The sequence below is a fragment of the Haliotis asinina genome, chromosome 14 (assembly GCF_037392515.1).
Source record: "Haliotis asinina isolate JCU_RB_2024 chromosome 14, JCU_Hal_asi_v2, whole genome shotgun sequence".
Classification (NCBI taxonomy): domain Eukaryota; kingdom Metazoa; phylum Mollusca; class Gastropoda; order Lepetellida; family Haliotidae; genus Haliotis; species Haliotis asinina.
Window position 1 is genome coordinate 29741955 of NC_090293.1, and position 13704 is coordinate 29755658.

General features: G+C 38.1%; 1 protein-coding gene across 1 annotated transcript; it reads right to left on the reverse strand.

Moving 5' to 3' along the window:
- Positions 1–1930: 1930 nt before the first annotated feature.
- LOC137261460 (nurim-like) lies at positions 1931–11810 on the reverse strand. Its single transcript, XM_067799211.1, has 4 exons — positions 11555–11810; positions 9198–9364; positions 7342–7512; positions 1931–4882 (listed from the first exon to the last, which is right to left on the reverse strand). The coding sequence occupies exons 1-4, from the start codon at positions 11670–11672 to the stop codon at positions 4547–4549; spliced, it is 792 nt and encodes a 263-aa protein (XP_067655312.1). The 5' UTR covers positions 11673–11810; the 3' UTR covers positions 1931–4546.
- Positions 11811–13704: the final 1894 nt, after the last annotated feature.

Consider the following 13704-nt stretch of genomic DNA (forward strand, 5'->3'; position numbering starts at 1 on the left):
ACACAAGTGGCTTTTATCACAAGGTGAAACGTTGACTAAAAACGCATTTAAGTATGGAATTATGTTTTATGATATGTTAGAAAACGAAACATATACAGTGTTTACAGAATATAAAAGGTCAGGAGAAAATATACAAAAGCATTCCTGTGGCAGTGACTGCAAAGAACACAACTAAGATATCAGAATCAGTGTGTTACCCTACATGTAGATCAGTTGAATCAACAGTATATTTAAAAATTGTACAAAAATCCTGTATGTCCAGTGAAAGGCAAAACATAATTACATAAAAAGCTTTCCATTACCTATACTCTTAAAAAAAGTAGGGGAACTTGAACTGTCAATTTGGATAAGAAGTATAACCATTAACAAACTTTTCAAAGACGGACATCTGAACGCACCACCATTTCTCCTTATCACCACCCCTACACCCAAAGCATGGGATGCACATGCACAACGCACAGGCGTTCTTCATTTATTTTTGGTTTACAGGAAGGTTGATAAATCCCTGTAGATTTTTAATTTTGACAATAACCCTGCATCACACTATTGTTAGTGTTAGTCATTTTTTGGGAGGTTTGAAAAAGGAAACCATACACATGCAAAGTTCACATCATCCACCAGTCATCTGTCATGAGTGGTGACTGTACAAACTACTATAGTCAAAAGGAAGTGGCACTGGTGATGCACTCTACAAACATTCATTATTATATCAACACTGATGCTGATATATCTCCCAACTTTTGCAACTAAATTAAAAATGAAGTTTCCCTACTTTTTTAAAGTGTATGGAGTCTACGCAAGAGTATTTATATATTAAAATAACAAGTATTGCACAATAAATGTAGATACAAAAAGTAGAAGAATTCAGTGGGAATTCAACATAATTATTATTATATAATTAAAATTATCTGCACTTGAATTTCATTAATTTTCTTCAATCAATCAACCATTACAAAAAAAACCCCATTTCCTTCAATAGTGTTTCGGGGCGTCCTTATGCACACCAAGTGAGTCTGTTGTTGATTCTGGTGACCTAATATTCATTTATTTTTTTAGTGTCATTTGGTGGCATATCCAGTCCATATGTCCAATGAAAATGAATAGCAGTCAAAGGCAGGTAATATGAGATGGCAAGAGCCACAGGCGTTGTTACCAGTCTCATAAGCAATCAGATGTTTTGCCACTCAACCTTCAAATCCTGCATGAAAAAAATTATTAAGATTTCATGACACTGATTATTTTGTCACAGACATTAAAGAGCACAAGTTCAAATAAATGACAGTATCATGTATATAAATACGTTGATATGGTTTTAATAATACATTAATTTCAATATTCAATAGGTAGGGTGTTTTTCAAAAAAACATGATCGAGATCTATTAAACTGTTAAAGGGGCACTGATGCGGAGCATTTTCCGTGGACTGGTGTAAACTTTTGTTATTGTTTTTCTCCCGTGAGTACCCGGATGATATCCCAGAATTCGTGACTGGTTCGTGACCTCTGCTGCGCAGTCCGTAAGCGCAATTGATAGTTTAATTATAGACATATAAACTGAGGTGAAGTCAATTGTACTTCATTACAAATGTATTATGAAAACAAATGAAACACTTTGAAGGTTAATCATCTGCCAGTGGTAGAAATGGTAAAAAACTATTAGGACGGAAAAATAACGAAGCCAATGTACGTCTCTATATTTTGTCTCATAACCCTAATTAGTTTATTGTCATATTTGTATGATTCTGAAAATTAATAAAAGAACACACGATTTGCTTATACTCATAGTAAATTTCTAACATAACAGCAACATTTATACATTGTATAGATTGCCAATGTGGATCCTATTTCACACACATACGCGATCTAGTGTGTGTTTTCTGTCATACAGATTCTGCTGAATGCTACAACAAATAAATTAAAACAAAATGCAAATAATGAACAGACTAATTTTATAGCAACAGTGTCAGGCTACTACCTTGTTCAGAAATGTATCCATCAATATCCACGTAAAAGAAATCGTATTCCATTCATCTGCAGCTGGTAAACAATCCTGCTCTGTGTCGCGTGTCTTACAACTGTCTCATTTGCAAAAAAGTAACACATCGTTTCACGTCTTTCGTTGGTGAAAACTAGATAAACCTCTCATTGGTCTCCCAAGATAGCACACCTGGCAACTAATTGTATGATGTCCACTATTCTAAGTAATTTAGTTGACCAATATTGAGCAATCAATCAATCAACGCAAGGGTGGTTAATTCTTTGATGGGAGGATGTTGTTTTTGCACTCACACTTTACGACAGGGTGTAGTCATCTACACACACTGCCTTTTGACAAATCCGCTAGAAGAACAAAAGTAATTAATCAATCAGTGTGTTATCGGTTAATCCTTTGATCGATGTTTGTTTTTGTAACTCAGGTGATAAACCCTCTTGCATCACTTACATGCACATATTACATAACATACAATACATTTGCCATTACAGACCTTAATTTATAATGTTGAGTATTTACTCCAGACAGGAGAAATGCCAAATGGGAACCTTTGTTGAGTAACCGATGTGGTGTTGCTACTAATTATACCTGTTATAAATTCATGAATTGACCATCAAGAGAATGATGACAAATAACACGTGTAGGTTTACACCATCAAACGCGAGTTACAGCAAGGAAGATGTAATCTCTGTGTCGCATGCAGCCTGAAAACACTTATGGGCCGAAACTGTTTTGAGGATACCAACGGAATTTCGTTACATAAGGAATACACACAGGCATTTGCTGTGTACTTTGGTAAATAAGTGAAATACGTTTTTTTTACGTAAGACAATTTTCAGATTTCTCTACCAAAGCCAAGGTCATCGTTTTTTGGTTTACGAATTCAAATAAATCAACTGTGTGTTTTATTATCATAAATAATAAACCATTGTAGCTACCATAGCTACCAAAATTTACGTATGCTATTTGCTATCACAGCTCAACCAACACTCAAAACTACCTAAATATAAAGCTTTGCAATCTTCCGTACTGAAACAAATGGCTTGCTACGTGCCTGTAGACATCATATTTCCATGTAACATGATTAAATATCGAGGTTAAAAACACAGAAATAGGATCAAATTGGATCAGTAAGTATACCATCCAAGCATCTGAAAAGAACTACACTGCTGGGATATATGGTTACGATCAGACAAGGAATACCATGGATATTTTTAAACAAATGGCATGTGATGGGCATCCGGCCTCCTGACTGTTTAAGTGAAGAAATTTTGCTAATATGGACAGGAGCCCAGTTCCTTTGTCCGTCACGGTCGAAGGAGTGGGCGCTGACCAATTTGCGGTCTGCTTTCGTAATTAGACCGTTAGCGAGAAGCATTATTCGCTCCGCATCAGTGCCCCTTTAAGGTTTCAGATACAAATGTTCATAGCATAACTTGACGAAATGGGGTTGAAAACAGCCCAGAATATAAACAAATGATAAGGACAATTTGTTGAGACACCTGTGAAAATGTTCAAAGCTTCAAAACACACCTTTGACACTATCTGACACTCATTCGTGTTAGGAGTTTTCTACATATTCCTATGCTGGCCAAATATAACCTGCCCAACCTCACAACGATAAACTGGTTGTGCTGAAAAGGTCCTGCAATGCCTATGGGATCTGACTATGTTGATCCACTAGATGCTAATGAAAGCAAACAACAATCAAGACCAATTTACTTATTTGCTTTTGTCATGTAAGCAGAGGGTATTGACAGTCAGGTGTAAAAACATGTGTTTTTCGAGTCTACTCTTGCTTATTTATGGCTGTTTCGATTAGCAGCACCTAGGTCCTCCTGGGATGGTTGGCTACTGAAATGATTATATTCTACACAAGCCACACCTATTTTCAAGATTACCAATTTGTCTGTAATAAAATATGCATCATACCAGGGGTACATCTTATATAATTTAAATCCAAAATAACAGCATAAATGCATCCCCAAAATGACTCACAGAGCCTAAACCATATTATTTTACATTCTGCTCAGCCCTAACTGAAATGCTATCAACCTTAATGTAGCAGTACTTGAATTTTAATAAAATCAGGCTCTGAATCTCCAATATCTTACTGGACAATCTTCAAAACTAGAAGAACTGTTTGGGTATGGCAGTGAGAACTGACTTACTACAGGCCAGGATTGGGATAGAACACTTTGACACTAGGCCATGTTCAGGATTATTAGTCGTTTTCTGAATTTAGAAAGGGCCACTGCCCTTGTATCAATAGCTGTGTTGGCTCAAGAGAGGGTTTTGGAGTGTTTTGACTCATCAGATTCATTGAGGACCCCCTCTATTTTACATCTGCCCATCTATTTAACATTGGAGGGGGTCCAGAAACATTATTTTCATCAATCTGGACCCACTCAAAATTTCACCCAAATCTAACACTGCAATAGCAAACTTCAAAATTTCATTAGGCCATTTTGTATTCAAATGAGCAAAATGACCTATTTCCCAATCCCTGCAAGCACAAGAAACAATTTCAGATATGCATCATTTTCATATTCATCCTACTCGGAATACTCCACTTCACAGCCAGAGTCAGCACTGTCAAGTCTGCGTCCACCAGACACCTGGTGCCTGGTGTGGAACACAACCTCCTCCTTGGCCTCCAGTAGCCAATGGCTGACATGCTTATACTGTCTGGTGGTCATCCTGTATCCACACCACAGGAACCATGTGAACAGATAGCTAAGGACCAGTCGGTCCAAGGTCATCTGGGGATGGACCCAGAGAGCCAGAACCAACAGGACTGGGCCAGGGTGTCGCACACTTCGGTAACATCGCTGTAACATCTTGGGTAGATACTGCAAAGGTGGGCCTAGTTCCATGTGGTAATTATAGATCTAGGAAACAAGAGCCAATGAATTAATGGCACGCTAGCAAACCTGTGAAGGTCCGAGTTAGAACTGGTTTATAGTAACCCATGCTTGTTGGAGGCAACTGTGGCCATGTTTGCTGCCTTGGTTGATGTCACATGTCATGATATCCCATTTGCATAGATCAATGCTCATGTGTTAATCCCTGGATTGTCTGGCCCAGACTCCAGACTTGACTATATACTAACGCATAGCTGGAACATTGCTGAAGGCGATGATAAACAATAATCAATGTTAGTGTTAATGTTAATATTAGTGTTGGGGTAGAGGGATAGCCTAATTGTTAAAGTGTTCACCTTTCATCTTGGGGATCCAGGTTTGATTCCTCACATGGGTACAATGTGTGGAATACTGTGGTGTAAAACTAAACTCATGCACTCACTAATATTAGCGTTACTATGTATTTGTGAAAGAGAGAGTTAGAGAGACAGTCTGGACCAGACAATGATGTGATATGATAAAATGTATCCCACTACAGAATCACACCAGCTGATATATTACCGTTGGTTTAGAAAACCTAAGAATCATAATCAGTTCGCATTTGTGAATCCATCCAAAGAGCATAAGAATGATATAATCTTACTCTGTTATATTAACTGCAGTATTCACGAACAGCGTCTGACCCTCTGACAAATCTGGCATATTTGCCAGAGGTTAGATAGAAATTGCCAACCCGCCAGCCCCAGTGACTGACTGAATATTTCACAATATTTGTCTTTGTGTGAGGTTGATAACTGCGGTATGTGACACTTGTTTGCTGTTTAGAAATCCTATGTTTGTTATCATATTATGTTAATAATTTCAATGCCAATCACAAGAAATGTCGAATCTGAAATGTTTGTATAATTGTATTCTGTGGGTCCTGTGAATTTTCAGTGGGTCAGACAGACATCTGAAACTTACTGGACCCAATGTCCTGTTACTATGCAACACCATCGTGAACACTGTAACTGTACACCTTGTTTTAAAAAATCAAACTGTGCTACTGTCATTCAGGTTTCTCGTCACAGTATATTAATCTAGAATGCATACGTTCTTCATTGTCATTTCTAGGATAACAATTACTGATGACTTTTATTATTCAAAACTGCACATGCTCACTATCTTTTCAAAAATTTTGAAGAGCTTGCAATCAAATGATATATGCATATATAGAATATAACAACAATGGTTTAATAACATTGTTTGTTATTTATTAAGGATAGCCTTTCCAGATTCTGTACCTATATGTTTGATAGATCATTAATTACTGACAGAATGTAAGCATTATATATACATAGACGTTGCTTCATAAAATAAGGCAAAACTGTGCTACATTTCACTTAAACATGTATATTTGTTGTGAGCATCAAGGCATACCCAGTACATGAACAGATACAAACTAGAGGACATCTGAAGCAGAACTCTCTGCTGAATTACATCATAAAATGTTCACCCATATACTTAAAAATACTGAAAACACTGGACTGGAGGGAGTAAAAAAGAAATTAATCAAAAGTGGCTGAAATAAAACTACTAATAAAATGGTTGTTGGATGGTGATGTATTTGATATGTGGGTATAATAGTTGTTTCCAGACCTGAAGTGTGCAGGATTTCAGTAAATATTTGATGACGTGTGTTATCGTGTAGGCAAATAAAACATACACACAATAAAATTGAATATTTCCATTTACCTGGAAGATACATGTTCTCAACTGCTTGTTGATTCAGAAGTTTATAGTCAGCTTCGTTGGTTTGTTGTGTAAAGCCAAACTCAGTAATATTCTCGCTATATTTCAGTGGTCTGTAAATAATCATGGACCTGACAATCCTGTGATCTATAGTATGAGCATCAATCTATGCATTAGGGATACGATGACATGTGTCAACCACATCAGCAAGTCTGACCACCTGATCCCACTAGTTGCCTTACAAAAAGCATGAGTTGCTAAAGACCAATTCTTACCTGGGACCTTCAAAGATTACAGTCAGCAATATAAAAAATGTGTTTTTCAAACTTTTTCCACTGTTCATTTTAAGGCAGTCCCCAGTTTTTTTCTAATTAATGTTTTTGTAACTAATATTGTCATATAATGAAATGAACATTTGCAAGAACAAATGTTTATCAGTAAATCATCAGATGTAAAAATGATTCATAGACAATATTTACCACAGTGATGAATACAAAACTATGAATTCAATGTGCATAGGTTTATGCTGTTGAACGTATGTTTGTTCATGAATATACGTCAATTTTATTAGCTAGTTTACTTCATTCAAATGTTTTATACTAAAACAACAAAATTCTGATTAATTGAAAATACATTTTGTACAATCAAAAATTGTTTTTAAATTCTTCTATCAATTGATTTCTCGATCAATTTCAATCATCAGAACACCACTAGTGTGATCTGTAAACAATGCCTTGTTAAATAAGTGTACACACCTGTTTGAGTCCTATCATCTCCAGTGGCTCCATGGTGAGGGCATCCAGGAACATGATAGTCCAGGCAAACACATGGAGAAGAAGGAAGAAGAGCCAGAGGAAGAACCTTTCATTTGTGTCAAAGTACCACAGGTATGGGCTTGTGATGGGCTCCCACAGGTACATCACAGTCTGAACACAAAACACACACATTTCAGGTTCAACTTTGTCCTCATGCACAAGCTAATGTCAATAATGTTAGATCTTGAAATGACATACCAGTCTGTGTGAAGGTCTAACTTAGCTCCCACAGATAGTTATGACAGGTGACTTATACACTGTAAGCTGTTTACTGGTCACGAGGGGAACATGGGTTTATGTACCCTTGATGTTTGTTTTTGTTCCCTGAGCTCGAACACTTTAATGTTAATTTTGAAATGTTTGAGGCATGAGTACAAAACTTTTTCAGACAAGAAAAACATATTTAGAGTTATCACCCTTTCATCAATTTGCACTAAAAACATCAGTAATTTCCATACATCATACATGATTTAATGTTATTTGAGAAAAACAATTACAACCACCACCACAAAGTACCAAATGAATTTGGCATTCTCAGGGGGTACATAGAAATGTTACTTGTTTGCAGACGATCACTCAGACAATGAGAAAATGACATTTATGGGTGAGGTAAGATGATTCAACTTATACAAGACACATGGCTTTAGCCCTTTATCAAATGCTCGAGTAAAATCAGTTTGGTCAAGCAAATCTGTTAATTATAGTTTAATAATGATGATGACAATAATAATACTACACATTTCTACTGACTTCTTATGAAAACAGAAGAGCGAAATCCTTTTAAAAATGGTGCTGGTAGTCAAATGTTATATTACTTATATATTTAGCAGGATTCAAGCAGCAATGTATATTTCATGTCATGAATAAGTGATAATTGTGTTTTAATTATGTTTGATTTTTGGTTGCATGCGACCTTTAAGTTCTCAATAGTAGATATGATCACACTGACAAACATCATTATAATAATGCAAGGACTGTACAGATGTATTTTTCGCATTAATAAAATGCTTGCATTAATTTCATGATTTACAGCATTTGTTTTGGCAATGGAATCTAATCATGAAACTGACAATTATTCAGCTAAGGTTCTTTATTGGATAAACCACAGCATGTAATGTACAGAATGCAGTTGTGTGATATGTCACGAAGCAACAAGTGCTGTTGAAAGTTATATTCAAACTGTCTTGACTTTAATAAACCACTTTGCTGTCATAAAAGGCACATGCCTAATGGTTGGAAAACATTAGTACTCGGGTCACCTGTGACAGCCCCAATACAAGTAAGTGGATCTGTCATTTATAGGGCTGTGTACTTAAATATACACTGTACTGCATAAAATTGCAATTCAGGTACAGGTATTGCAATATGTATTATGATATATTGGGAACTTACATATTTGACAGTGACTGACACTAATTGTGCACGTCAACCTATTTCTACATTATAGGTCCCTAAACATATATGAAATAACAGAATCACATTAGACTGCAGTCATGAATTCTATTTTCATTTTTATACCATTTATAGTATTACAGTATGCCGTCTTGTCATTGAATAATGAAGGAAAACATTTGTTGTGAATAACAGCCTGTGCAGATTTTAAATTGAACCATAAAGATAAGTACAAAACATTCAGAATCATACTATTCTTATTCAATATAACGGTTTTCAGAAAAAATATTTATATGTATCGCTGAAAATTGCATAGAGATATACCAGTATTAATGTGCAGTTCTAGTCATGTAAGATGCAAAATTATCAAACACCTATCACACATCTTGGCATGTACAGCATACCATGAGAGTGAAGGAAGTGACAGCGACATGGATGAGTCTCTCCACCACTGTGATGCCACAGTATTCCAGGAACCTCTTGAATCTGTCTGTTGACATGACCTTATGTTGAAGTATGAAAAGAACAACAAGGCAGAAATCAAGGAGACAAAGGCTGATGACTGGAGCATCTGAAAACAGAGATGAAGAGTGAGTGAGTGAGTGAGTGAGTTTAGTTTTATGTTCCACTTAACAATATTCCAGCCATATGGCGACGGTCTGTAAATAATCGAGTCTGGACCAGACAATCCAGTGATCAACAACATGAGCATCGATCTGCGCAATGGGGAGCCGATGACATGTGTCAACCAAGTCAGCTAGTCTGACCACCCGATCCCGTTAGTCACCTCTTACGACAAGCATAGTTACCTTTTATGGCAAGCATGGGTTGCTGAAGGCCTATTCTACCCCGGGACCTTCACGGGTCAGAGATGAAGAGATGCAGTTGGCCAAAAACATAAATATTCTTCAGAGGGAAATATTATCATTGTTATGGCAAAAGGGTTGCTGTCATAAGCTCTTTTACATACTCTTTTCTTCAAATCAATACATTTATCATTTAGCTGCAAGGTGGTCCTATATATACTCAGTCAAAAAAGAAACTTCACATTCTTTCTTCAGGGCACTATAAAAGAACAAGAGGTGGTAAGATGGTTAAATTATTATTATTTCATTGTTGAGATCTGTGTGATATACTTGATACACTGACAGTGCCACAATCAGTTCCGTTAGGCTACACAGCCATTCCCAAACACGGGTATATAGAATGTCAAGTTGCAGGAATAAAAATTCGAAATTTCTCAGTTCAATATTGTGTATGGCTGCCCCACATATTCACCACTGCCAAACACCGTCTCCTCATCAACTGCCTGATGCTTGTGACCACGTGGTTGGGGAGTCTGTGCCATTGCTCTTGCAAGGCAGCACCAAGTTCCTACAAATTCTGAGGTTGGTTCCTAAGACCACAATGCCTTCTCCCAAGTGCATCCCAAACATGCTCTATTGGATTAAGGTCAGGGGACCTCGATGGCCAGTCCATGATGCTGATTCCAGCGTTGTGAAGGAAATTTTTGTCAACATCGCAGTATATGGCTGAGCATTATCATGCTGGAACCGTAGACCTTGGCCATCAGCCGCCATGAAAGGAACGAGTTCAGGGGTGAGCACCTGGTTGCAGTAAGCAGCAGCTGTGAGGCTTCCACTGATGACCGGAAGTCGGGAATGGTTGTTCCCACAGAAAGCACCCCACACCATGCAACTTCCGCCCCCGAATCTGTCGACTTTCTGTACACAATATTGGGCATACCGTTCACGACGTCGTCTCAGGACTCTATGCCTGCTATCTGCGAATCTGAGGGTAAACCTGGATTCATCGCTTAAGACGAATCGATTCCAGTCACTCTGGGTCCATCGGAGGTGACACTGGGCCCACAGCAGGCGCTGACGTTGATGAAACGTCTTGGCCCACAATATGGACGTCAAGAATTGAGATTGGCAGCCAACAGCCGATTTTGAATGGTCTGTGAGAACAGCTGACCTCTAAACATCTCAGCCCTGGTTTGTGTAGCCGGTAGAGAAAAAGTCATGTAGGTGATGTAGGACAATTTGACAGTCTTCTGCTCGTGATGTCACACATGGACGACCTGACCTTGGGCGATCAGAAGTGGTGCCAGTTTGTTGTAAACGACCTGGCAAGTCATACACAGTATGACGGCTGCATCCCATTGCTCTTGCGACATCAAGAACTGATCTTCCCGCTTGCAACATGCCAACAGCATGGTCATGTTGCACATTTGACATTCATGGCATTTAAAGTACCATTAAAACTGTGGTATAAAATTTTTTTTTTTTTAATTATTGAGGCAAATGCAAACACGTGGAAATGAAGAAAACTTCTATGCGAAGATCACGTGATCGACTGCACATGCAAAACCTGATTTGGCACTTATGTCATTTGCATGACAAATAGATAGGTTTGAGTGGGTTTGGCTGACGTTTTTCTAGAGTTGACGCTTGTTGGACCAGGACGTATCATTTTCAGCAATACAAGCCCCTGTGGTGAGGAGCATCTTTACTGGGCTTTTGAATGCAGCACCACGTCTCGTGAGGATGAGTAAAAGAGTACTATGACGTACTATTTGTGGTGCTGTATTCTGTAGGTTGACAATCTCACTGTCTCCATCAGTAAATGGTCCTGTCGTTGACATTAGAGAGATGAAGGTTGTTAGTTCTATCACAATACGGGTAATACAAAAGGACAAAAACAAACATAAATGTTGGCGAAAGGCGTGTAAAATTGTCATCTGTATAAGATGCCATACCTGGATGTGATTGGAGAACGTTTTGACCAGAGATAAACACAACGAACGTTGTGAGGCAGCTGAATAACATAGAACATGTTATTAGAGGAAGAATTATGTGGGCCACGAAAGTCTCCATTGCAACCTCTGTCAAACAGAAAATGCCAGTGACATCAAAACTCGACAATACTGCGTAATAAACTGGTGTTGATTGTTTGTTAGCCAAGTAGTTGGAGACGACCGTATTTCGCTCCAAGTTTTGTGGGCCCCCTAGCACGAAGTTGAGAAATGTTTACGGAGCTTCCTTTGAATATGTATGTTTTCTTTTAACAATGGCTATGATGCTATGATAAAAATACTTAATTTTCCTCGAAAAGCCTTCAACCAAGAACGTCAAATGCAAACACAGAGCACGTAGATCGATGATTGTTTTCTTTTTTGTGAGTTGTAAGGGGGGGATGGGGTAGACAAGGGAAGTAACTCTGCAGAATTCAAGGCTTTTACAGTACTGTACAAAGACCGAGCACGATATTTCACAGTTCAAAGCCAACACATATCACTTTTTAGGAAAATAACAGAATTGTTTATTACCCTATGAATGTTTATCATTTGCTTGTCCTTCTTAAACACTGACTGAACTGTTTCATACATTTCTCATTCAGAAATGCTTCATGTGAAAATGCCAACTCGAGAGACGAAAATGCAAATGTAACTTGAATACTAGAAAACCGACCGGGGAATGCACTCAGTTCAAACAGTTACATCAAGTATGTATTTGCGAGGGATGATCATTGTAACGTATCTGTACATGTCATCAAACACCTCAGGCAGTGTCAGAGACTTGCTTTTGGCTCTAGTATATCTTCTTACTAAATAATGAAGACGAAAACGCGGTCTATAACATCTAATAATGTGAACAACCTATGCAACATATGTCATATTTGGGATTTCACTTTCTTGGTAAAGTACAAATTCTAGTACTTTTCTTCGGTTGAGTCCCATCCGGGATTCGAACCCGCACCCTCAGAGTCAGGCACCTAATCGCCAGCACACAAAGTCAGCCGCCTAGCCCGCTCAGCCACCGCGACTTCCACAAAAATGAAAGTCGGACAACTGGTAGTCTAGACTGCGTACTTTGTGTACCCCTCTGATGAGTGTAAATTGGCACGGCTCCCACAACCTATGATATTATCACAGTCACAGATGGCCTCCTGGGTATTCTATAAGAATAGTTATTGATAAAAGATATGAAAAAGGACCCGCGAGACTTTTCAAAAACTGTGTTTTCTCTATTTCTTTGATATTATAGACTTGTTTAGGCTCTCTTCGGTATATCTGTTTCAGTGAGTGAGTTTAGTTTTACTCCGCTCTCAGCAATATTCCATCTACACGTCGGCAGTCTGTAAATTGCATTTGAACCCACAGTTTTTGAACCAAATGGTGTTTGATGGTACAGTTTGGAAAGGGAAAAAATCATGGATGAACAAGTTCTTCGTTCATCATTTTGACTGGACACAAGCGCAACGAATGAAGTGAGACAGATAAATAACATAGAATAGATGAATAACATAGAACAGCTGAATAACATAGAACAGATGAATAACAAAGAACATGTAATCAGAGGAAGTATGGTATGGGCAACCAAAGCCTCCACTACAAAACCCAGCTTCTATTTTTTTTTTTTTTTTTTTTTTCGGTTTGCTTGATAACGGTTGGTTGGTTTCTTGTTAAACGACGCACACACCAAAATTGCCAGTAAATAATCGAACCTGGACCTGAGGTTTATGTGAACACTTGCATGAGCATCGATCTACGCAACTGTGATATGATGATATGTGTCAACAAAGCTAGAGAGTCTGATCACCCGATCCCGTTAGTCGCCTCTTACGACAAGCATGGGCTGCTGAAGAGCAATTCTAACCCGGATTTTCACGGGGGTTTCTGACTGACAATCTATGGTCAACTTAAGGTCACTTTACTTTCAGACACATAATGAGCCTGAACGTTGCCAGGGCAGATTTTAGGTGAATACAGTTTGTGCAACATGAAGGAGATTCTATACACGGGTGAAAATTGTTGGCATCTGATTACAGTATGCGAAACTCATTTTTTGTTTGGAGGTTATACAAACGAATTAAAAGCTGTTTTGACACTGGAGATGGAATCTACAG

What these genes read in the sequence shown, in the direction of transcription:
- LOC137261460 (XM_067799211.1), bottom strand. Translation starts at nt 11,672, where the DNA reads ATGGAGACTTTCGTGGCCCACATAATTCTTCCTCTAATAACATGTTCT. An exon ending in TCACTTCCTTCACTCTCATG is followed by an intron (nt 7,513 to 9,197) that starts GTATGCTGTACA and finishes TTTTGTGTTCAG; the next exon opens with ACTGTGATGTACCTGTGGGA. An exon ending in AGATGATAGGACTCAAACAG is followed by an intron (nt 4,883 to 7,341) that starts GTGTGTACACTT and finishes CTTGTTTCCTAG; the next exon opens with ATCTATAATTACCACATGGA.